Here is a 22,731-nt window from a genome sequence, read left to right as displayed (position 1 = left end):
TTCACCAGGGAGATCCAGGCATGAATTTAGCCATAAAAGACAGGCAGGCAGCTGGGTTAAATTACCACCTCAACTACTCACTGCCTGAACTTGTTTCTGACCAGCATGGCCAGGCCCAGAAGCAGATTAGGAAAAATTCCTCTCTTTGCCTACCCTCTCCATGTTGGATTACCAAAGGTCAGGAGTGTGTTGCTATGGTGCAGCCAAAGCTTGAAGATAAAGGTTGAAATTTGGGTCCTGTAACACTACGCATTCAACATAAACAGGAAACACTGACACAAGGCCGCAAGAATTCCAGGCAGCCTGCAAATCCATGTATTGTACAGGACTATTCTATACAACATCCTTCTTGCCAAATCCGAAAGAAACTCTCCCATAGTCAGTTTGCCACCAGGGGTTCCCGCAACCTCAAGTTGGCAAGAAGAATGCTACAGGTCACCTCAGCCAACAACTGCTGGGAAGTTCCACACAGAAGGTTGCAGAGGTATTCAACTCATAAGGAGTCCAGATTAAATTGACAGAAGAAAATATTGCCAATGGTAGAGGGCTAAGAAAAAAGGGGGACAAATTGGCAAAAGAACAAGAACAGATACGAGTTAAAAAAAAAATTTGGTTAGCAAATAGTGACGATGTGGTATATACAGCCTGAAGGGGTAATGGAATAGATTTAATTGTGGCTTTCAATAGGGAATTAGATAAGCACCTGAAGGAAATAGAATTGCAGGGTCATAGGGGAAAGACAGGATTGAGTCCAGGCAAATTACTACCACAGTGAGACAGCAAAGACTCAAATGGTTTTGGTCTGTGGTGTAACCATTCTGATTCTACGATGTGAATGTAATATTACAAAAGGAGAGACAAAAGTTATGGACATGATGATAATCAATAGAAAATACACACTAAAAATAATAATTTAAGTTAGTAACTCATCCAGTCCACTGAGAAATTCCTCTTTGATAGCTAAAACCACTTACGGACTTTGGTCAAAATCTTTCAGTCCTCAATGGATACCAGAACAGTACTAAAGACTGAGCTGATGTTGTAGCACTATTCGAGGAAAGGGCAAAACATAAGACCCAAAATACAGAGCAGTCAGCTATATGTGTCAGTGGCAGGAAAGTTAGTTGAAACCATTTCAGAGACAAAATAAGCTTTCATTCAAAAAACCCTGCTTAACTAAGGGGTTCCAGTGTGTATTTGGTAAAGGAAAATCTCATATGATTAGCCCAATCAAGATGGTACAGTTGATGGATGCACTAACTTTTGGAAGAACCACACAGGCCTTTATTGAGAATATGGAAGACCACAGAATTAAAGGAAGAGTTGCAGCATAAATTTAAAATTGGCTAGTGACAAGAAGAAAAAGGTTGGCAGCAGATGGATGTTTTTCAGACTGTGTGGCAGACAGTTCCCAGAGAACAATTTTGGATCAAGTACTCTATAGAAGTCTCCTCTACATTGGGGAGACAGGCCGCCTACTTGCGGAACATTTCAGAGAACAGACACCCGCACCAACCAACCCAACCGCCCCGTGGCTGAACACTTTAACTCCCCCTCTCATTCCGCTAAGGACATGCAGGTCCTTGGCCTCCTCCATCGCCAGACCATGGCAACACAACACCTAGGGATGAATGCAGATTTCTCCAGCTTCTTCATTTCCCCTCTCCTCACCATATCTCAGTCCCAAGTCTCGGACTCAGCCCCGCCTTCTTGACCTGCAATCTTCTTCCTGACCTCTCCGCGCCCACCCCCTCTCCGGCCTATCACCCTCACCTTAACCTCTTTCCACCTATCGCATTCCCAACGCCCCTCCTCCCTACCTTTTATCTCAGCCTGCTTGGCATGCCCTCCTCATTACTGAAGAAGGGCTTATGCCTGAAACGTCGATTCTCCTCCTCCTTGGATGCTGAAGCATCTGTACTCAGCAAAGGATGTGATTTTATCCCTTTATACGCCTACCACAATGAATTTCAGGCAAACCATGACTTCAAACTCTTCTTTCAATGTTTTGGCATCCATGCCCACGAGTCCTCTCCCCATCCCACAGAATGCTTTACCCACCTCTTACTCTCTCTCCAGCTGGGTCCCTTACTTGCAGTTGACATGTCGATTGAGAGCTGTAGTTGAGAGATTAGCCACCTTAAATTTCTCTACTCCCCTGACCCATTTTAACTTAATGTCCTTGTAACTTATTTTTCCATGAGTTCTCGGATCCAACCCTGACTTTGTAATCAAACCTGCTGACAAGGGTGGTGCTGATGTTGTCTGCTGTACTGACAAATACCTTGCGGAGGCTGTGCAACAGCTCTCTGACATCTCCTCCTATGATCTTACCATCAAACATCAAGCTATTGTTTCCACAACTGTGACTAACTTAATCTCATTTAGGGACATCTACAGGAATGCCCAGGCAGACTCATTGTTCCTGCCCCATAAAACCTTTTCCTTTCTACCTTGACTTGATTTTCTCTTCCAAACATCAAGCTATTGTTTCCACAACTGTGACTAACTTAATCTCATTTAGGGACATCTACAGGAATGCCCAGGCAGACTCATTGTTTTCAGATTGTTCCTGCCCCATAAAACCTTTTTCTTTCTACCTTGACTTGATTTTCTCTTCCCTTGTCCATTTCTTTCCACGTATATCTATGATTCATCTGACACCCGCCACATCCTCTTCACATCTATCCCCCATCAAGGTGATCTGAGGGCTCTCCAATTCTTCTATGAGAGAAATCCTGAACCATCCCCATCCACCAGCAACTTCCTTCACCTTGCCAAACTCGTCCCCACTTTGAGCAACAACTCCTTTGACTCCCCTCACTTTCTCAATGTCAAATGTGCAGTCACGGGAATCCACATGGGCCTCAGTTTGAGACTTTGTGGGTTACATGGAACACGGGGAGAACGTGCAAATTCCACACAGACAGTTGCCGAAGGTCCCTGACAATGTGAGGTAGAAGTGCTAACCACTGAGCTACCATACCACCTCTCATTCGGAATTGGAAAATTTATCAGTTTTGCTTCCAATTTTTGCCTTGCTCTCAGTTTCACCTGACCCAGCTCAGATTCCTCCTTTCCCTTCCTTGATATCTCAGGTTCTATTTCTGAGGATAAACTGGCCACCAATATCCATTACCGAACCCACAGATTCCCACAATTACCTTGACTATACATCTTTACACCCTCTGCTCCCTGTAAGGACTCCATTCCATTCTCTCAGTTTCTCTTATGCATCCATTTCAATAAATGCCGAAGAAACGTCTACCTTTTTTTCCCTTACAGACCTACCGTGGTTGACAGCCTTCAGCTGTGTTTGACCCATTTCCAACACTTCTGCCCTCACCCCTTCTCTGCCCTCAGCCCATAAGTCCACCTGATGCTCACTTTCAATCCCACCAGCCACCATACCCTAAGGATCATAAGCTGTCACTGCCACCGCCAGACACAAATCCCCCTCCCTTCCTTGAAAACATTCCACAGGGCCATTCCCTTCAGAACACCTTGGTCCATTCTCCTCCACTCCTAGCAACTATCACATCCCTATGGCACTTCCCATGCAATCGTAGAAGGTGCAACAGTTGCTCATTTACCTTCTTCCTTTTCACTATTCCAGGTCCCAGACCCACCTTTAATTATATCATCCAAAACAATACTCGCTGCTCATAATGTGATCTCCTCTATATAAGGGAGATGAAACGCAGACAGGATTACTGCTTGCTGAACACCTAAGCGTTACCTATAAAAATGACCTCAAGCTTACAGTTGCCTGCCACTTCAAAGCACCATTGTGTTCCCATTCCAACATCGCTGTCTCAGGCCTGCTGCATTGTTCCAGCAAGACTGAACACAATCTGGACCAATACATCATCTTCCACCTCAGCACCTTTACAGCCTTCAGGACTTACTGAGTTTAACAATTTCAGAATGTGAACATCGTCCTCTATGTTTGTTAACTACCTCACACATCTAAATCCCGTTTCATTGGTTTGTCCCCAGCACATCCAACCCAATTTCAACCATTTACACTTCTCTTAGTACCCTACCTAACATTCATTTTTCTCAGTTTATCAGCAGCAATCTCCGGTTGCCTAGCCCCATCTTCACTCTCTCTCTGGACACATTCTCCATGTACTCTATTCACTTGCCCCTCCCCCACCAACATAAATAAATACCAGACTTTCCCTGTTATTTTCAGTTCTGAAAAAACAAACAGTCACTGGACCCAAAATGCTAACCGTCACTGGACTAATGATTCAGAACCCCAGGCTAACATTCTGGAGACATTGGTCCGAATCTCACCGTAGCAGATGGTGAAATTTGAATTGAATATAAATCTGGAACAACAAGTTAGCCAAATGACAACCGTGTAACCACTATGGATCGACATAAAAACCCACCCGGTTCACTGATATCTATTCGGGAAGAAAATCCCACTTATGAAACTTGACCCAAAGCAACATGCCTGTTTCTTAACTGCCTCCAAGCAATTAGGGTCAGGTATTAAATGCTGGCCTAGCCAGCAACATCCACATCTACAAATTAACAATAAAAAGAGTTGCAAGATTAAATGCAACACTTATGATGTTCTTAAATTGAGAAAATTCTTTCATTCAACAATGTCGGGTTCTGGAATGCTCTCTGATCTCATAAATAATTCTGAAGTGAGTTGAAGAAATGGGAGTTGAGGAAGTCAAACTTGCAGGGTTACAGACAAAAAGCAGGAAATACAGGATTAAGCAGGACTGCTCGTTCCAAGAGTCAACGCAAGCATGGCAGGCTAGAGAGCACAATCATACCCAATATTTATGAGAGCACCAGGGTCCATGACAGATTAAGCCAGAAGCAGTGCAAAGCAACTACTGCTGCTCAGAACAGAGCATGTCTGAGACCACAGTGAGCTAGAATCACTCTCCTTACCAGGGCTGGAGCCAGAAGCAGTAGCCCAACGCAATTCGATTGGAGTGGTTACTCCACCTGTAATGAGCCTCAGGTTGGCTGAGAAAATCCAGCTATTTTCAACCAACAGCACAGAATCCTCCAGCAAAGAGGCGGCACGGTGGCACAGTGGTTAGCACTCCGGTTTCCTCCCACAGTCCAAAGATGTGCAGGTCAGGTGAATTGGCCATGCTAAATTGCCCGTAGTGTTAGATTAAAGGGGTAAATGTAGGGGTATGGGTGGGTTGCGCTTCGGCGGGTCGGTGTGGACTTGTTGGGCCGAAGGGCCTGTTTCCACACTGTAAGTAATCTAATTTAATCTAACCTGTCAGGGTACTTATGGGAACAACATGCCACCATAGCCTCTGCATCTTACAATCACACAAATAAGCGAAAGCCTGGTCAAACTGATGGCACTTTAAATAGAGACCAGAAGAGCGTCAGTTCTTTTAGGCCAGACAAAGGTCAGATGAAAAGAAAATCAAACAGTCAAGTCCAATATTCCGTAAGTCTGAAATCCACAAATGACTGAGTTCTCATCTCTACAGAAAGGTAATTATCACAAATTAACCCTAAGGCTATGCTACAGTGATCAAACATCCACACCCAACAGCTCGTGAGACTTCAAGGGTTAATTTTTTTTTATTCTTACTAACTCCTTCATTATGTAATCATATAGTAACATTATCTTTGATACTTACTTTGACACATGGGTATCTGGCCCCTCAATTAGAATAAAAATGTTTCAGTAATACCTCAACAATTATCAACCTTCTATTAAACTTAAAGCCACAAGGACAGCATAAATTTCCTTGACACCACAGAATTTAAATTGGCACAAAACAACAGCTATAAGTTAAATGTAAAAATTTTCTTTTTGATAACGATAACAAACAAACTTCATTACCTGTGATTAAGTTTTCCTATTTCGCAGTTTGCTAGCTATCCCTGCGTTAAAAGGCAACCATTGATAGCATTCTGCTCTCTTCTCTTTACAACCAATCGCTTCTCACTTCTCTTCCCTTTCTAATGACTCACTTCACATCTTGCCCAACAAACTGCCTGACATCCCCAATCACCAGACACATGCCCCTCACCCAATCACCCTCTGTCTCATCTAATTTCGCAATTATATAACAGCTGGTCAGTTACATTCTGGTCAACAAAAAAAAAATCCACAAACGGAATTAAATTCCTCCTGACCTTTATTATGTACTTCATTAACTGAATAGGTAAATTGACAAGAATTTCATTTCATGGTTGAAATGAACAGAAGTTAGAAATTGTTCAAGCGTCACTCCACAGAACATAGAAATGATACAGCACAGAAAGGGGACATTGACTCCATCTTGTCAATGCCAAGCCAAAGACACTTTTTCTAATCCCACTTTTTGCAACTGGCCCATAGCCTTGCAGTACTTAAGGTTCAAATCCACATACTATTTAGTGTCTCTGCCTCTACCACCAACTAGATCAAATTCTAGATGCCTCCCACCCTCTACGTAAAAACGGTTTCCCTCACATCCCCTCTAATTCTTATGCCAGTTAGCTCTAATCTATGACCTCCGGTTTTTGAACTCTGCCCAGGGAAACAGGTTCTTCCTGTCTATTCTATCCCCATCCCACACCATTTTTTGGTACCTCAATCATATCAGCCCTCAGCCTTCTCTGTTCCAAGGAAAACAACCCCAATGTCTCATAGATACAATTCTCCAGCCTTGGCATCATTTTAGTAAACCTTCTCTGCACGCTCGTCAGAGCAATTTGGTCCTTCCTGAAATGTGGTGACCAGAACTGCATACATTACTCCAGTTGTGGCCTCACCAGTGCCTTCTATATTTTCATTTTTATCCCTACTTTTGTATTCAATACCTCTGCCAACGAAGGAGAGCATTCCATATGCCTTCCTTACCACCTTATCTACCTGCAGTGTTACTTTTAGGGACTTGTTCACTTGCACACCAAGATCTCTCATATCATCTATCCCTCTGAATATATTCCCTTTTACCATGTATTCCTTTTGCCCTATGATCTCTCTAAATGCATTATCTCACACTTAATCAGGGTTGAACTCCATCTGCCACTTCCTACCCATTCCATCAGCCCATCTATATCATCTGAGCTTACAAGTATCCTCTGCATGGCAATGTCTGCAATCTTCTGAATTTCTTGCTCGAATGCTAGCAGAGTTGTATTGCAGTCTTTAATACTGTGCTACTTACAGAATGAAATTGACAGTACAGTAAAATTATCCAGCAGCTATGGGACCAGGAGGGTGCCAATTGATCAATTATTCCAGATAACCAAACGGTCCACACAATCAATGTAAAAACACACACTAAGTAATATAAACATAACACACATCACTTATACTTTATTTACAACATAAATCACTTCGGGGAAAAAAAAATGCAACTTACCTTAAATAAAATCAGCAGAGAACCTTCTCACTCTGGCAACTGACTACTCTGACACTACAGTAAATTGCAGTATGAGGAGAAATTGACTCAAAATTGAATCAAAGAACAAAGAAAATTACAGCTCAGGAACAGGACATATGGCCCTCCAAGCTTGTGCTGATCCAGATCCTCTATCTAAACCTATTTTCTAAGGATCTGTATCCTCCGCTCCTTGTCCATTCGTGTATTGTCTAGATACATTGTAAATGATGCTATCGTGCCCGCCCCTACCACCTCCACCAGTAAAGCGTTCCAGGCACCCACGCTCCTCTGCATAGAACTTTCCATGCATATCCCCCTTAAACTTTTCCCCTCTCACCGTGAACTCGTGACCTTTAATAATCAAGTTCCCCACTTTGGGGAACAAGCCTCTTGCTATCCAACTGTTGATATTTCATGTAGCCAATCAATTGAACAAGTATATTTACATTGTTTTTAAAAATTTATTTACCTCAATGATAATTGGGCAAAATAATACAGTAAACTTCACAATATTTGAAGTATATAATTTTTGCCAGCTTATCAAGAGCACCAGTTCATAAGTGCCAGTTAAAACAAAGTTTGCAGTATAAACACTCAGTTGTTACAATTATATTCCAAAAGAACATTCACTTACTTTTAAAGAAGCCTTATCACCATTAAGCTGGCTGTCATCTCTTGATTTGACATATCGTCTATGGTTCTGGTAGAAATTTGATAATCCATAATACATAAAAACATTTCCCTGCAAAATATATTCAGTTTAAACAAGGTTCAGTTACAAGCTTTGGACAGAAAGCTACTTTCATTTTTAGGAAAGTTTGAACAGGACATTGTACAAGGTTGCTAACACAAACACTACTAAGGTAAACACAATCAATCTTTATTTAGTATATAGGTATATAGTATAATCACTTTTTGCTCTGTGTGACCAACAAACTAAATTACAATGAAAACATGGGACACATTCAAGACTAATATGATTGCCCATCCTCCTACTTTTCAGTAACCGAGTTAGGTTTACAAAATAATTCTATGGAGACTGGTCTCTTTTGCCAGACAGAACAATGTCTTTTAAAAAAAAATGGTAGTTTGACACAGCAAGTTGTATGAGGTTATCTTTCTATACTGTACAATTTCCTGTCATATTTAATGTTCTTATCTGGCTATGAATGCCTTATGCTATTAAGAGCCCTGCTTGGCATAATGGAAGCCCTACAGAGTAGAAATTGACCTAATTACGCCACTGGGTTTATTGCATAGAGCCACTTTCTATTGCTGTTTCTTACCATTTAATTTGAAAAGTTACTGCAACAAAAAAGCATCTGGTTTCTACTATCACACGGGTCATTAAAATCATGTCAAGATGCTTCATTGCTTCTGAGCCTAATAATATACAAGAATTTCAAGATGTCATAATGTGTTAATGACACTTGTGGATTCATTACATTATCTCTTCCTAAACAAAAAATGTTAATTTTATGTTATTCTTGAATGGTTTCGGATCTGGTGTACAGACACGTTTATCACTGAAAAGTCTCAAGAAACTAGTCAAAAATATTTTGCTCATACTACCATTTCTACGTCATCTTGTGTAACTACTGAAGAAATATTTCCAATGAAACCAAAAGATCCTGACTGTCCCAAAGTATAAATAAGCAACATTGCATCAAACTAACAATCTACTTAAGCATTCTTTCACAGTATCTTTGTCCTCAGGAGCAAAGAACATCACCATCTCCTTCACCTGTCATTCCCTTCCAGCAGAAGGAAGAAAATACAATCACTACTTAGCAAACAGTTGATCAGAGCATCAGACCCCAGGTCTGGGTTTCAACTGAGTATAACCTTGATTTCTGCAGTCAAAGTTGTGTAATAACATGAAGTTATTTTGAAGGGCATGAACAATCTTGACCTCCTACTGCATGTCTAACCAAAATTCAACCCAGGCAAGCATCTACAAACACTCCATTACCCACCAGCAAAAAGAAGTCTGGAGTGTTTAAAAGTCTCAACTCTCTAATATCTACTTTCATTTAAAATTTAACCATGATCTTTAGTCTGTGTTTAGAATCCTAGTTAAATAGTCTAATAACTATATTAATTCCATTCAATCTTTATTTTCAACTAAAATCAATCAAACACTCTTAACTAAATCTTTAACCAATCATGTCCAACATGTCTGTATATCAAGGAAGGCGAATTACTCGTTCAAAATTGCCTTGCAAATATTCCAAATCTGACATTACTAGCATGCTTAAAAATGAGGAAAGCTAATTAAATTGCTGTGCAACAAAAACAAAATAATATATAGAGCTAAAGATTTTCCACAACTGAAATTTCAATCTGATCTACTGCTGCCTGTTATATTTGAGGGACAGAAATAATGTAGGAAGAAACACTTATTTAAGTATCCATTATTCACATTGAAACCATTATTGAATTAGGGACAGGGACTCAAAATGATATAAGCAAAACAACAATAATTGATAAATTAATGGCATCAAAGACAGATAAACCCTCAGGACTACACAGAACTTTGGAATTTTATAGCTCAGACATCTATACGGTTCTCTCTGTTAGACAACGGTCATTTGAATTGGAGAATGGTGCTTGCATGGTGCTCCACTATATAAAAACATTGACAACTGAAAATCAGTTCCAGACCAATTCAATCAAGATTTAATAAAGACGTTATAACAGTCTATAATTAAGGCCAGGCAGCTCTCTACAACATTTTCATGCTCACGATCCTTAAAAAAAATTTTAAAAAAACAAATACTCAACACTTTGATCAGAGAAAAGTAGCAAGAATTTGTACAACGTAGATTTTGTCTAGCAAGAGATGGTCAGCTAAAGTCTGAGCTCTTTGAAATGAGGTCAGATTATTATTTACCTGGTTAACAAACTGAAATATTGGCAAGAAACAAAGCATAGGGTTATCAGTAGATACTCCGATTGACAGAATATGATGAATGATCTCCTTCTAGGTTCCATGCTCTATCCACTCAATTCATTAATAATTTAGATGATGGAATTGAAATCAACACATGCAAATTTTCCAATGATACAAAGATTCGAAATTTTAAGGTATGTATATGCAAGCTAAAATTACAAAGAGATATAGACTAATTGAATGTGCAAAATCATAACAAGTGGATTTCAACATAGGCAAAAAGAGACATTTTGTAAATAAGTGAGAAGTCAAAGAAGGATTAGGTTCCAACACATTGACCTTTTAAATTTCATGATTTCATGATCAAAAAATAATGAAATTTTGAGGAGTTTTGAGGAAATGAGAGAGAAAGAATACAAGAGGGGAGAAGTCATGTTCAGCTATACAAAATCACAATTAGACCACAATCTGAATCCTAGACATCTCAGCCTGTGCGGTCTAGACTTATTACAATGATACCCGGACACCAAGGAGAAGGCTGCAAAGACAGACTAAACAAACGAAGGTTTTAATCCCTGGAAATTAATAAATTGAGGCATTTATTCCAAGTTTCAAGATATTAAAGGACAACAAAAGAGTAGACTAGAAATAAAATAAATTATACCAGATCTCTTAGGAGTGAAATTATGAAACATTTATTCGTGCAAAAAATTCAAGTTTGCAATTCTGTTCTGTAAACAACAATTCATTCAAAATCAGTTTTAAAATATAGCAAAAACAATCTCAAACTCAAGTGTTGTGAAAACTGCAATCTCACTGAATGGTGAAATTGACTCCAGACACCAAATGGCTCATTTCTGTTACAAACATACAAAATGGGAGAAGTATACCTTTCAGCTCTTTGAGACTACTGTGCCAATGAATAAGATCATGGTTGATTTGTTTTTATTTCAAATAGATATAAACAGCTTATAGTTAGAATTATGGAGTTGGGGCTGGGTGAAGAGGGATGGGAACTAAATATCCAAGGGAACTTAGGACGAACAAAGAGATAAAGGAGGATTGGTAGTATTACTGGTTAAACAGGACATTCACATAATAGTGAGGAAAGCTTTTGGCTCAGACAATGTGGAATCTGCAAGGATAGAGCTTAGAAACACCAAGTGGCAGAAAATGATAGTGGGGGGTTGTATATAGATCACCAAACTGCCGTGATCATGTTGTGGAAGGCACTTTACATGAAATTAGAGCCAAAATCAATGAAAGTACAGCTGTAACTTTAACTGCATATAGATTGGATAAATCAAATCAGTAACAATGCCAACACAGGAGACAATCCTGGAATATGTATGCGATGGTTTTCTCGATCAATAAATTGAGGAACCAACTACAGGACAGGCCATCCTAGACTGGATTTTATAGAGCGAGAAAGAAATAACCAGCAATCTAGCTATGCAAGGTCCCTTGGGAAGAATGACCATAATATGACAGAATTCTTCAGTAAGATGGACAGTGACATAGTTGATTGTGAAACTGAGGTCCAAACCTAAAGTGAGGAAACTACGATGGAATGACATGCAAGCTGGCTATGATAAATTGGACAGAGCTACTTAAAGGGATGATAGTGGATTAACAATGGCAAACACTTAAAGAGTGCATGGAGAATCTGTAATAATTGGCCATTCCTATCTTACACAAAAATAAAACAGGAGAGGTGGCCCGCTGTGGCTAACATTAAGTGTTAGATCAAAGGAAGGACCATACAAATTGGAGTTGGGAGCAGTTTAGAGGACAAAAGGAATGGATTAAGAAAGGTTGGGGGGGAGGCGGAGAAAGTACAACAGTAAGCTTACAGGGAAAATACAAACTGACTATAAAGCCATTATAGGTACGTGAACAGGAAGAAAGTAAAAATCAAACACAAGTCCTTTACAAACAGAAGCAGGAGGTTATACTGGGGAACAAAGTGTTGACAGGTCAATGAAATATATATTTTGATTCTGTTGTCACAAAGTATACAAATAACATCTCAAAAATGTAGGGGAATGCGTGGTCTAATGAGAGAGAGGAATTGAAGAAAATCAATATTAATAGGGAAATGGTGTTGGAGAAATTGTTGAGTTAAAGACCATCAAATTCCGAAGCCCTGACAATCTACATCCTAGAGTACTTGTAGAAATGGCCTTAGAAACTGTGAATGCATTGCTGGTCATCTTTCAAGATTTTATACAAGCTGAAACAGTTCCTATGGATTGAGGGATAGCTATTGTAGCTCCACTATTTCAAAATAGATATAGAAAAAAATAGAATTGCGAATCGGTTAGCCTAACATCAGTATGAGGGAAAACAAGAGAGTCCATTATAATAAGATTTGATGGCAGACTGCATGGAAAACAGTGACAGCACTGGACTGAGCCAGCATGTATTTACGAAAGGGAAAACACACTCGATGAATCTACTGGAATTTTTCATTGATTAACTGGTAGAATTGACATTCGAGAAGGATGCAGAGATGCTTCAGTGTGATTTAGACAAGTTGAGAGAGTGGACATGAAGTATAATATTGAATAATGAGAGGTTATCCACTTTGACAGCAAAAAGACTAAAAAGGGTAAACGCGGGAAGGGCAATAACCAGAGAGTCAAGAACAGCATCACAATCTAATTTAGGGTATGTCATTTAGGACTCATTAGGAGAAATTTCTTCACCGAAAGAGTGGTGAGCTGCAAAATTCTCTGCCACAGGAAGCTGTTAAGGCCAGAACATTGAATGTTTTCAAGAAGGAGTTAAATATAAGAGGGATGAAAGGGTATGGGGTAGAAGTGGGACCAGCGTACTGAGTGGGATCATCACTCTCTTTTGTCCCTGAATTTTAAAACAGTGCTCCCCAGTTTTGGACTGACATAAGGAAACATCCCTTTCAAGTTCATCTTGTCAACACCAGACAGGAATTTTTACATTTCAATCAAGTCATCCCTCATTCTTACAAACTCCAGTGGAAACGAACTGAGCCTGTCCAATCTATTTTCATGAGGAACATTTCCTGTAAGCTACATGGCTGTGTGGCCACTTAGCAGTTCCACGCATGTCAGCAGGGAGACCAACACACTGGCTTTAGATCCCAGACCCTGCCACCATGCATGACCTTCATGTAGGTCTATGCAGCAACAAAAATTATTTTAGGGAATGCTGCTAATAGATGACTCACTCATTCCAGGAATCAAATGCAGTAAACTGCCTCTGAACCTCCAAAGCACTTACATTTTTTCTGAAGGAGATTATTGCTACATACAGTATTAGAGATATGGGCTCACTATATGCTGTTCCAATATTTGTAGAAGTAATTAAAAACGTAAACTTTCCCCCTCTTATATTTGAAACTTTTCAAAGCCAGTACTAATAAACTGCACATTTGTCAAAACAACAAGCAAAGTTTACCTCCACCTTCCATGCATTGCCCTGCCACTCCAAAGGTGCAGCCAAGAGACCCAAGTCCTGAAAACGTTGATGCAGTCTGGCAAAACAGACTGTTGCTGGGACTTAACAAAGTGATGCATTGGAACTTATTGCAGAGCACTGATAAATTTCCATTTATGCTCAACCATGACTACCTTACTTTTAAGTGCATTGACTAGTAGGTATAACTGGAACCAATGAGAAGAATTCCAACCTCCAATAACAGGCCTACTCCTTGACATTCCACTTAACTGCTAAATCATATTCAGTACTGTAGTGCAATGTAAATCTGTTTATTTCAGACATCAGACTACCGAATCCACCACATGATTCTATTTAATTCTGTGCTTTCATCTCCAGGTATATCATCTTTCAGCCAGCTTAATCCTACAGAGCATCTATTTACCCCTTATACTGTCACGAGGCTACTTGCTAGCAGCCATTGTACATCTGGCATGTATGGATTAGGTGGTTCTTATTAGATAGGCAGCAGTCACCAGTATTAAGAGCAACAACAGCATATCTAGGAGCACAACTTACCATAAAACATGAAAATACAATTCCACTTTTGTTTTAACCACCAAGTGCATACACATCATACCAGAGAACTGATCAGTTGAGAGGTACAACAGCTGTTTTTCTCCCAACCTAACCAGAGTAGATAATAGTTCTAAATGTAGCACCTTTGTTTTTATAACTAATTATATATAGGTAGTTAATTCATACCTCAAATGGTTGATCCAGCTGAAAATGAACTTCACAGGTACATGTAGTATTCCATGTACTATTCATAGCACAGCTATGACAGGGAGAATATGGTTCAATGCCAGTATAATCAATCTGAAAAAAAAATTTAAATATATAATGCAATTCCTGAAACATCATATGCAGAATGAAGTGAGTTGGGGGAGACAGTTCTAAAATCAACCACATTCAATGTCCATAGAACAAAGGCTTCAAAACTTACTCAGAAGTCAAAGGACTCATTAAATAAAGAAACTGACAGACATTTCTCTGGGAACAACCTCCATAATTTTTCTATGCTGCAAAGCAGAATACCCATCCATTAAACATAAAATATAATTCAATATAAAATGTCATTTATCTTTTACACAGTCAGACCCACCTCGAAGTGCATGCCCAGTCTGCTGATCATAACAGGTCTCACTCCCCAGGTCTTCTCTAATACATCTGTGGACGAACTGCTGAGCCCAGACCAGGTGGTTCTCCTCAAGAAAGATCCCCTCAAATACAATCTACTTCACCTTACATATCATGGATGAAACTGTCTCTTAATTGATGGAGACACAACTGGCTGCCCATTATGGTCTGCACAGTATCACAGCACGTGCAGATCAGTTTACTCAGGGAAATCTATGTATGCCCATTCCAAGGATTACAATACCTTTTCCTAAATTCAAATCTCATCTCCAGCATTTAGAGAAGTTAAAAAAGTCTTATCTGACATAAACACTTGCTTTTCAATTATTTCAAGGTTTTCTTTGTAAAATGTTTTAAAATTGAAGCTTTATTATTAACTTGTCACACCTCTTGTATGATGAAAGGTAAAGAACAAAGGTAAGTAAAACAAAAGTCATTTTTTAAAACAAAAGACTGAATGTTAATGACTAGGGGGTTAGTAAGAATGTAATAACTGTATTGAAAGCAGTGAGGTAGTCGTCAAGAATGCACAATCTTTCAATGATACAAGTGAAAGAAAATGAAACAAAGGTTTGATTTTCTTTTATAGTGACAATGAAGTATAGGTGTACTGTCTGTGCATCTTAACAATTGGCTCCAATTCTATATGATAATTTCATATAGTAATGCTAAACTTTCCAATCTGTTTGAAGAGTTGTAGCAAATAAGTTTCTAAAACCAATTCTCTAACATTTAAACATTTTTATCATGAAGAGTTGAAGCAGAAGTAATACCTTCCATAAGGCCATGTTAGAACAGCTAACAAAACTAACACGCTTTAGAGTTTACACACAACACAGAGAATGGCAAGAGTGGGACACAACTGAATTTAGACACACCTTAAATAAATAGAGCATTTCATTATTTAGAACATACAGAACTTATTAAACACCCAGTTGGATTTAGTCATCCAAATATTTTAAGCTTCTCTGCGTTTCCTAGTAATTAACTCTAGTCTTGGTTAAATTACTCTGAAGGCAACCAGTTATAAACTGCTCTGAGAATGGCTCATGCCCTTCAATTATGGTTTAGTAATCCCTACCCACTCTATACAAACACATCAGCTCTTCTGAATAGTATCTGATGCCATTTCTCGAAATAGTCTATTCAGTAGGCCTGTATTCCATCTGCTTAACTGACACATTTTCAACCATATAGTCATAATTAGTGGTTTTAGGATTGTGGTTACTGTCTATTTTTAAGTGTTGATCACATCAAATAACAACTTAAATTTGAGAATAGTGTGGTTTTAGATTCAATTTTGGAAACAAACATTTGTGAATAACCACTCATCTAGGCAGTGGGAATATAGTTCACTCATACCCAAAATCATTTCTATTAACCTACAATATGATGCGAACTTACTCATCCAGGGAAAACCCTTTTGTTTGCTACCAATGTATTTACTTGTCTGGCCCCAGGGGAGTCTTCCTGTTTGATATCAGAAATAAGTCAAAGATTAACATCCATCAAAAGAGAAAATGCTGGAAAATCTCAGCATGTCCAGCAGCATCTGTAAGGAGAGAAAAGAGCTGACATTTCGAGTTGAACTGACCCTTTGTCAAAGAGTCAGTTAGACTCAAAACTTCAGCTCTTTTTTCTCCTTACATATGCTGCCAGACCTGCTGAGATTTTCTAGCATTTTATCTTTTGGTTTAAGATTCGAGCATCTTTTATTAACATCCATTACATTGCTTGGAGTTCTCTGTTACTTCTCCAATAGAATCATAGCCCAAAAGCATCTGCTTTTCTTCATCTGGCATCATTTTTTTCTGTGTTTCAAATCCCATAAAACATGCATTTTCAAGACAAATTAACACAGTGGGAAGCTTCAGCAACATTTACCACCATTCCAGGGGAAGCTTTGACCATACACTGGAAACCCATACAAATGAGAAAAACTAAAGATAAACACGTACAGGATGAATGTAGAAGAAATTATATTTGTAAAAGAAAAACAATGAAATAAAACAACTGTTTTCAACTAGCTTTTCTCCTATCAAAATTCATGAAGCAGAAACAGAAATAAATACCTTTTTAGAAAGACAAATGAAAACATAGTTCATTTAAAGTTAAAGCATTTATATCTGATATTTGAATTTTATCTCCAAAACTGGTGCGATTTTAACATTACAATATTATAGCTAAAAGCAAACAAGAGAACAAGAATTTATCTTGCTCTTCAAGCAGATGAAATGTTTGCCACCAAACTCATACTAGTCTACTTTAATAAAATTATCAGAAATAAAAGTTTCCATAACACCTCAAAACAAAATAAAAATGATAAAAGATACCATTCAGACTCAACAAAGATAATTTAAACCGAAGATTCCTGACCAGTAGTCATGAGAGAGATCTTGCATTCAGCTTTCAAGGGCTAATAAAACAGACCTTGGCTTGCAAAACATACGTTTTAATGGATTATTTTACAGTTACTCAGATTCATTGAACTTGAAGATGAAAAGATTCCATCAGAACAAAATCCTATAATTTTATCTCAAGGTTTTTTTTCATTCCCTTCCTTTTTATGCACCATATTGTACTTGGGATAAAAGGTTTATGATAATAAAGCAATATATTTGCAGGAATTTGCCAGTGTCATATCTGATACTTGCTCAATTACTGTCCAAGTAACTAAAACATCTTCTCCATAGATGAGGGAGGAAAAGGAACCTATTTTTGGGTGGAAACTATTTTTCCATAATAGTCTGACAGAAATGAGTTAATTCTTGTGGAGGCATGAAACCATATATCTTCATGATTAGAGGACATAAAGTTCCAAGAACTGATGGCACTCTGCTATTCAGTTTGGCGCTGAACACTCAAAATTTATCTGCAAAGAATTTACATACAGAATGAGATGTACAATTTGACACTCGGTAATACTTAGTCTAATGTAAAGTAGATCATTTTTCTCCTATCAAAATCTGCAATCAAACTCGGTTTTAAGATTCAGTAGTTGAAGGGTGCAGTGCTTGGTGAGACTATTTGCCGGGCAGTAACTAGCACACAGACACATGAGGAAAGTAGAGCACTAGAGCTCATGACACACATGCAGCTGCCAATAGTTGGTGGCACCAGGTGGGGGGCTTGGTAGAGAACAAAAACAGCAGACGGTAAGCAGAGCCCAACATCAAAATTATCCTGAAGAGATTGTTTTGTGAGGAATGGATGTGATTGGTGGAATGGACATGATTGGCAACAAATGGTTAGGGATGACACAGGAGGGATTAGAGATTAGGATAAGGATAGGCATGGAAAGGAATAATGAAATGACGGAATTGTTAAGTGCGTCAAATGAAAGGGACAACTATTTAATACAATGTACTCAAAGTTATTTTTGATGTTAATCTTGAAGATTCACTAGATTTATGGTTTGGAAAAGATGTCGGATGAATTAAAAGTGTTGTTTCAACAGATGAAGCTAAGAGTGCATATGCTTATCATACACAACCTAACTCGAAAGAGAATGCCATCACACAAACAAATTGAAGGATCAGTTATAATGTTGCTTCAAAACAGGAAACCTAAAGAGTGACCATCATGCTGTTTTTTTCCCCCAATGATAGATGATAAAATTATAATAGACAGATTTCAAAGAGTCAAGACTAGAGTGGTTCTGGAAAAGCACAGCAGGCTAGGCAGCATCCAAGGAGCAGGAAAATCAACGTTTTGGGCAAAAGTCCTTCATCACGAATGAGGCAGGGAGCCTACCGGGAGGAGAGATAAATGGGAAGGGGGTGGAGCTTTGGAGACGGTAGCTAAGAGTGTAATAGGTGGATGGAGGTGGGGATGAAGCAGATAGGCGGGAAGAAAGATTAGCAGGTAGGATAGGTCATAAGGATGGTGCTGAGCTGGCAGGTTGGAACTGGGGTAAGGTGGGGGGAGGGGAAATGAGGAAACTGGTGAAGTCCACAGTGATGCCCTGGGGTTGAAGTGTTCCTGCTCCTTGGATGCTGCCTGGTCTGCTGTGCTTTTCCAGCACCACTCTAGTCTTGACTCTGATCTCCAGCATCTGCAGTCCTCACTTTCACCTAGTAGATTTCAAAGAGTGTACATTCATCAAATAATATTGAGCCCACTGACTTTTCAACATAGGAGAAAACAGTTCCCAACTAGACTCCCACATTCTATAATTACTAACAAATGAAATGGTCAGACCCTTGACAGAAAAGTACTTCCAGAGCAGGAGAATCAACATTTCGGGCATAAGCCCTTCTTCAGGCTTATGCCCGAAACGTCGATTCTCCTGCTCCTTTGATGCTGCCTGACCTGCTGCACTTTTCCAGCAACATTTTTCAGCTCTGATCTCCAGCATCTGCAGTCCTCACTTTCTGCTAGAAAAGTACTTCTAGACCATGTTCACACATGGAATGATTTAAGTAGTTTAATTCCAAAAGTTGGTGAAAGAATAACTACATATCCTGTAAAGAGGTACTACGTCAATAAAACTATTAATTTGGCTGAAAACATTCAGTAGTTTAAAAATTGTTACATTTAAGATTTATACAGATTTATATGGTACACCTTGCCCTTATCTGTGTTGCTGATCTTGCCAACAATTTGCAAAACAATGCCAACATAAAGAAGCATCAATTGATAAAAGGAAAAACAATAACAAAATGTAGTTTGCAAAATGTGAGGATAATTTTTGATTAAAACTATTGCTAGATAATACAAAGCAAGAATTTCCATGAAGAAAATATCTTTCCAAATGGAACCTAAAAATATCCAGATTTAGGATCTGCAATCCAGATCCCATGTACAAAAAGTGCTCACATTTAAAAGCAGGGTGTCACCACAACAATGCCTAAAAATGTCCCCAATCATAACTGGGGACAATAGGAATTGATTGACATTTCAATTATGTTTACAGATTAGTTCAGTATACATTAGGTATTATGGAACGGCACACCTACAAAAGGATACATGCGAAGACCAAAAGAAATGTTACTTCGCAGATGTGCAATTTTTCAGATAACCACAGAATTAAATATTTACACAGACCAAAAAAAAAGCTGATCGTACTAGTATCTGGGGTGTATCCTACGTAAACCAATAATATTAGGTTCACAAGTGTATGTCTTGATTGGTGCTGTTCCTCATTTGTCCTCAGCCTAAAAAAAACCTTACGATGCTCCCGCCGCGGGCCTTACCTCGAATTCCTTGATGTTGTTAGAGGTGACAAAGAGACCGATGCCAATGGGGATGAAAATGAGGCCTATGATAAAAAAAGCGGGCAGGACAGTGCCTGCGGTGAGAATGGGCTGCCAGGCGGGGAGGCGCTGCTGCTTGAACGCTGTGTTGTCCGGTTTCCTGCTCTTCTGCTGGTCACCGTCGTCGTCTTTAGCGGAATAATTAGTTGCCATTTCAGCTCAGAGCGGCCAGAAGATCAGGACCTCTACACCTCACACCGCGAACGTAGGGGGAGAGACTTGCCCAGACAAGCTGATGCTGCCTAACCTCCCCCCAACGTCCGACTTAGCACTCGGACCAAACCCTGAGGAGAAGCAACCAAGCCCGGAAACCAAATCCCGAGCGCGCTGACGCCTCCAACACACGTCATCGCACGAACACGTTCAAAACACGTCATGACGTTCACGAACATAACGGGCCACTCTGTTTCCATGACGACAGGAGGTTAGTTTCCAGAGCGCAGTGTTGTCGGCTGGTCTGCGTTGAGTTGAAAGAAGTCTAATGTGGGAAGAATTATTTGGACGTACAGCCTCAGGGGCCCGACTAACACGAGGACTTTACTGATATTCCAGCCTGGAAGGTATAATTGAGGAAATGTCTGAAGGTGGCAAGTCGTGGAGCTGAACGCGGTGAATCACTGTGGGCTGAGACAAACAAAGCAAACGGTTCCCGTAATTATATTACTGATAAATTAGCACTGAAGTAGCCTATTCCGTCTAACTAGTGGTCATTTTCAGATAAGCCTCCTTCAATCTTCACCCGGTTTCCTGCTCCTCGTCCAGGTCATTGTCGTCGCCTTTGGGGGAATACTTAGTTGCCAATTCGGCTCAGAACCCCAGTCAGAGCAGCCACAAGATCAGGGCCTGGACAGCTCACACTGCGAACGGGAGACTGGCTCAGACAAGCCGAAGCTGCCTAACCACCACCCCCCAGGTATCCCACTTACCTTTAGTCAGGCTTCTAAGGCAATATGTCCAAACAATTCTTCATGTGTATACTTTTATAGGAATGGCTTTTCATTTCGTGTGGTTAATTAGGCTTCACAGTAAATGCATTGCGATCAAAAACCTCATTTACTCCTTGCTTGACCAAATTCTATATTTTAATTGCTGTCTGGGTAATTTTTCCGAACTTCCTCATTGGATTTAGTGGCAGTCTCATGTTTGTGGCACCTTGCACTCCCCTAATGGAAAATCCTGTTGAACGAACTCGCTGGAGTCTTTTGAAAAGACAACAGAAAGGATTGATGTGGTTAGCTCAGGCTGGGTGGTTGGCGTGCAACACAGACTGTTTCTAATAGTGCGTGTTCAATTCCCTCACTCGCTGAGGCCACCATAAAGGTCCTGCCTTCTTGATCTTGTCCTTTGCCCGAGTCATGATGAAACTCTGGTTAAACACCCCACCAGTCGTCTTTCTCATGAGAGAGCAGCTCTATGGTCCTTTGGGACTGTGGTGATTTTACTGATATAGTAGTATACATGGATGATCAGAACACATTTGATACAGTACAGTACTGACAACATTCTGGCAATAGTACTGAAGACTTGTGCTCCAAAATATGCCACTCTCCAGCCAAGCTCTTCCAGTTGAGCTAAAGTCCTGGCATCTACCTGACAATGTGATGTCCTGTACACAAAAAATGCAAGAGAAATCGAACCCAATCAATTTCTGCCCCATCAGTCTACTCTTCATCATCAGCAAATCAATGAAAAGTGTCATCAGCAGTGCTGTCAAGCAGCACCTGCTCAGCAATAACAATGGAAAAGGGCAATGTTAGTGAGAATATGGAGATACAGGCTACTAAATTAGGTGGGATTGTGGTTGACAACAAGGAGGTTTTAACAATTTTGAAAGATCTAAAATAGATAAGACCCCTGGGCTGGATGTGATTTATCCTCAGATCCTCTGGGAAGCCAGGGAGGAGATTGCAAAGTCTTTGGCTTTGATCTTTATGTCATCATTGTCAACAGGAGTAGTGCCAGAAGACTGGAGGATAGCAAATGTCTTGTGTAAGAAGGGGTGTCAAGACAACCCAGGTAATTATAGGCCAGTGAGCCTTACTTCAGTTGTGAGTAAGCTGTCGGAAAAGGTTATTAGAGGTAGGATTTACATCTGGAAAGGAATAATTTGATTATGGACAGTCAGCATGGTTTTGTGAAGGGTAGGTCACTAACTAACCCTAACTAACCCTATTGAGTTCGTCGGAAAGTGACAAAACGGGTGGATGAAGGTAAAGCGGTTGATGCGGTGTATATGGACTTCAGTAAGACATTTGATAAGGTTCCACACAGTCGGCTGTTGTACAAAATATGGAGTTTCGGGATTGAAGGTGATTTCGCGAATTGAATCCGAAATTGGCTAGCTGAAAGAAGACAGAGGGCGGTGGTAGTTGGGAAATGTTCATCCTGGAGCTCAGTTACCAGTGGTGTGCCGCAAGGATCTATTTTGGAGCCACTGCTGTTTGTCATTTTTATAAATGATCTGGATGTGGGTGTAGAAGGATGGGTTAGTAAATTTGCAGATGACACTAAGGTAGGCAGAGTTGTGGATAGTGCGGAAGGATGTTGTGGGTTACAAAGGGACATAGATAAGATGCAGAGCTGGGTG

The 22,731-nt window shown here is 39.7% G+C and overlaps 1 protein-coding gene across 1 annotated transcript in view; it reads right to left on the bottom strand.

Moving 5' to 3' along the window:
* LOC122552955 (cell cycle control protein 50A-like) overlaps positions 1–20,488 on the bottom strand; it is a 32,432-nt gene extending 11,944 nt beyond the window's left edge. Inside the window, exons 1-3 of the mRNA XM_043696267.1 lie at positions 20,085–20,488; positions 14,455–14,568; positions 8,014–8,121 (exon numbers count right to left, since the gene is read on the bottom strand). Coding sequence (XP_043552202.1) covers positions 8,014–8,121; positions 14,455–14,568; positions 20,085–20,297 — 435 coding nt within the window. The 5' untranslated portion in view covers positions 20,298–20,488. The remainder of the gene's footprint in view (positions 1–8,013; positions 8,122–14,454; positions 14,569–20,084) is intronic.
* Between the last annotated feature and the right edge of the window lie 2,243 nt (positions 20,489–22,731).

The sequence above is a fragment of the Chiloscyllium plagiosum genome, chromosome 9, assembly GCF_004010195.1.
Source record: "Chiloscyllium plagiosum isolate BGI_BamShark_2017 chromosome 9, ASM401019v2, whole genome shotgun sequence".
NCBI lineage: Eukaryota > Metazoa > Chordata > Chondrichthyes > Orectolobiformes > Hemiscylliidae > Chiloscyllium > Chiloscyllium plagiosum.
Note: the sequence above shows the minus strand (reverse complement) of the source record. Positions and strands in the feature narration are given on the sequence as shown.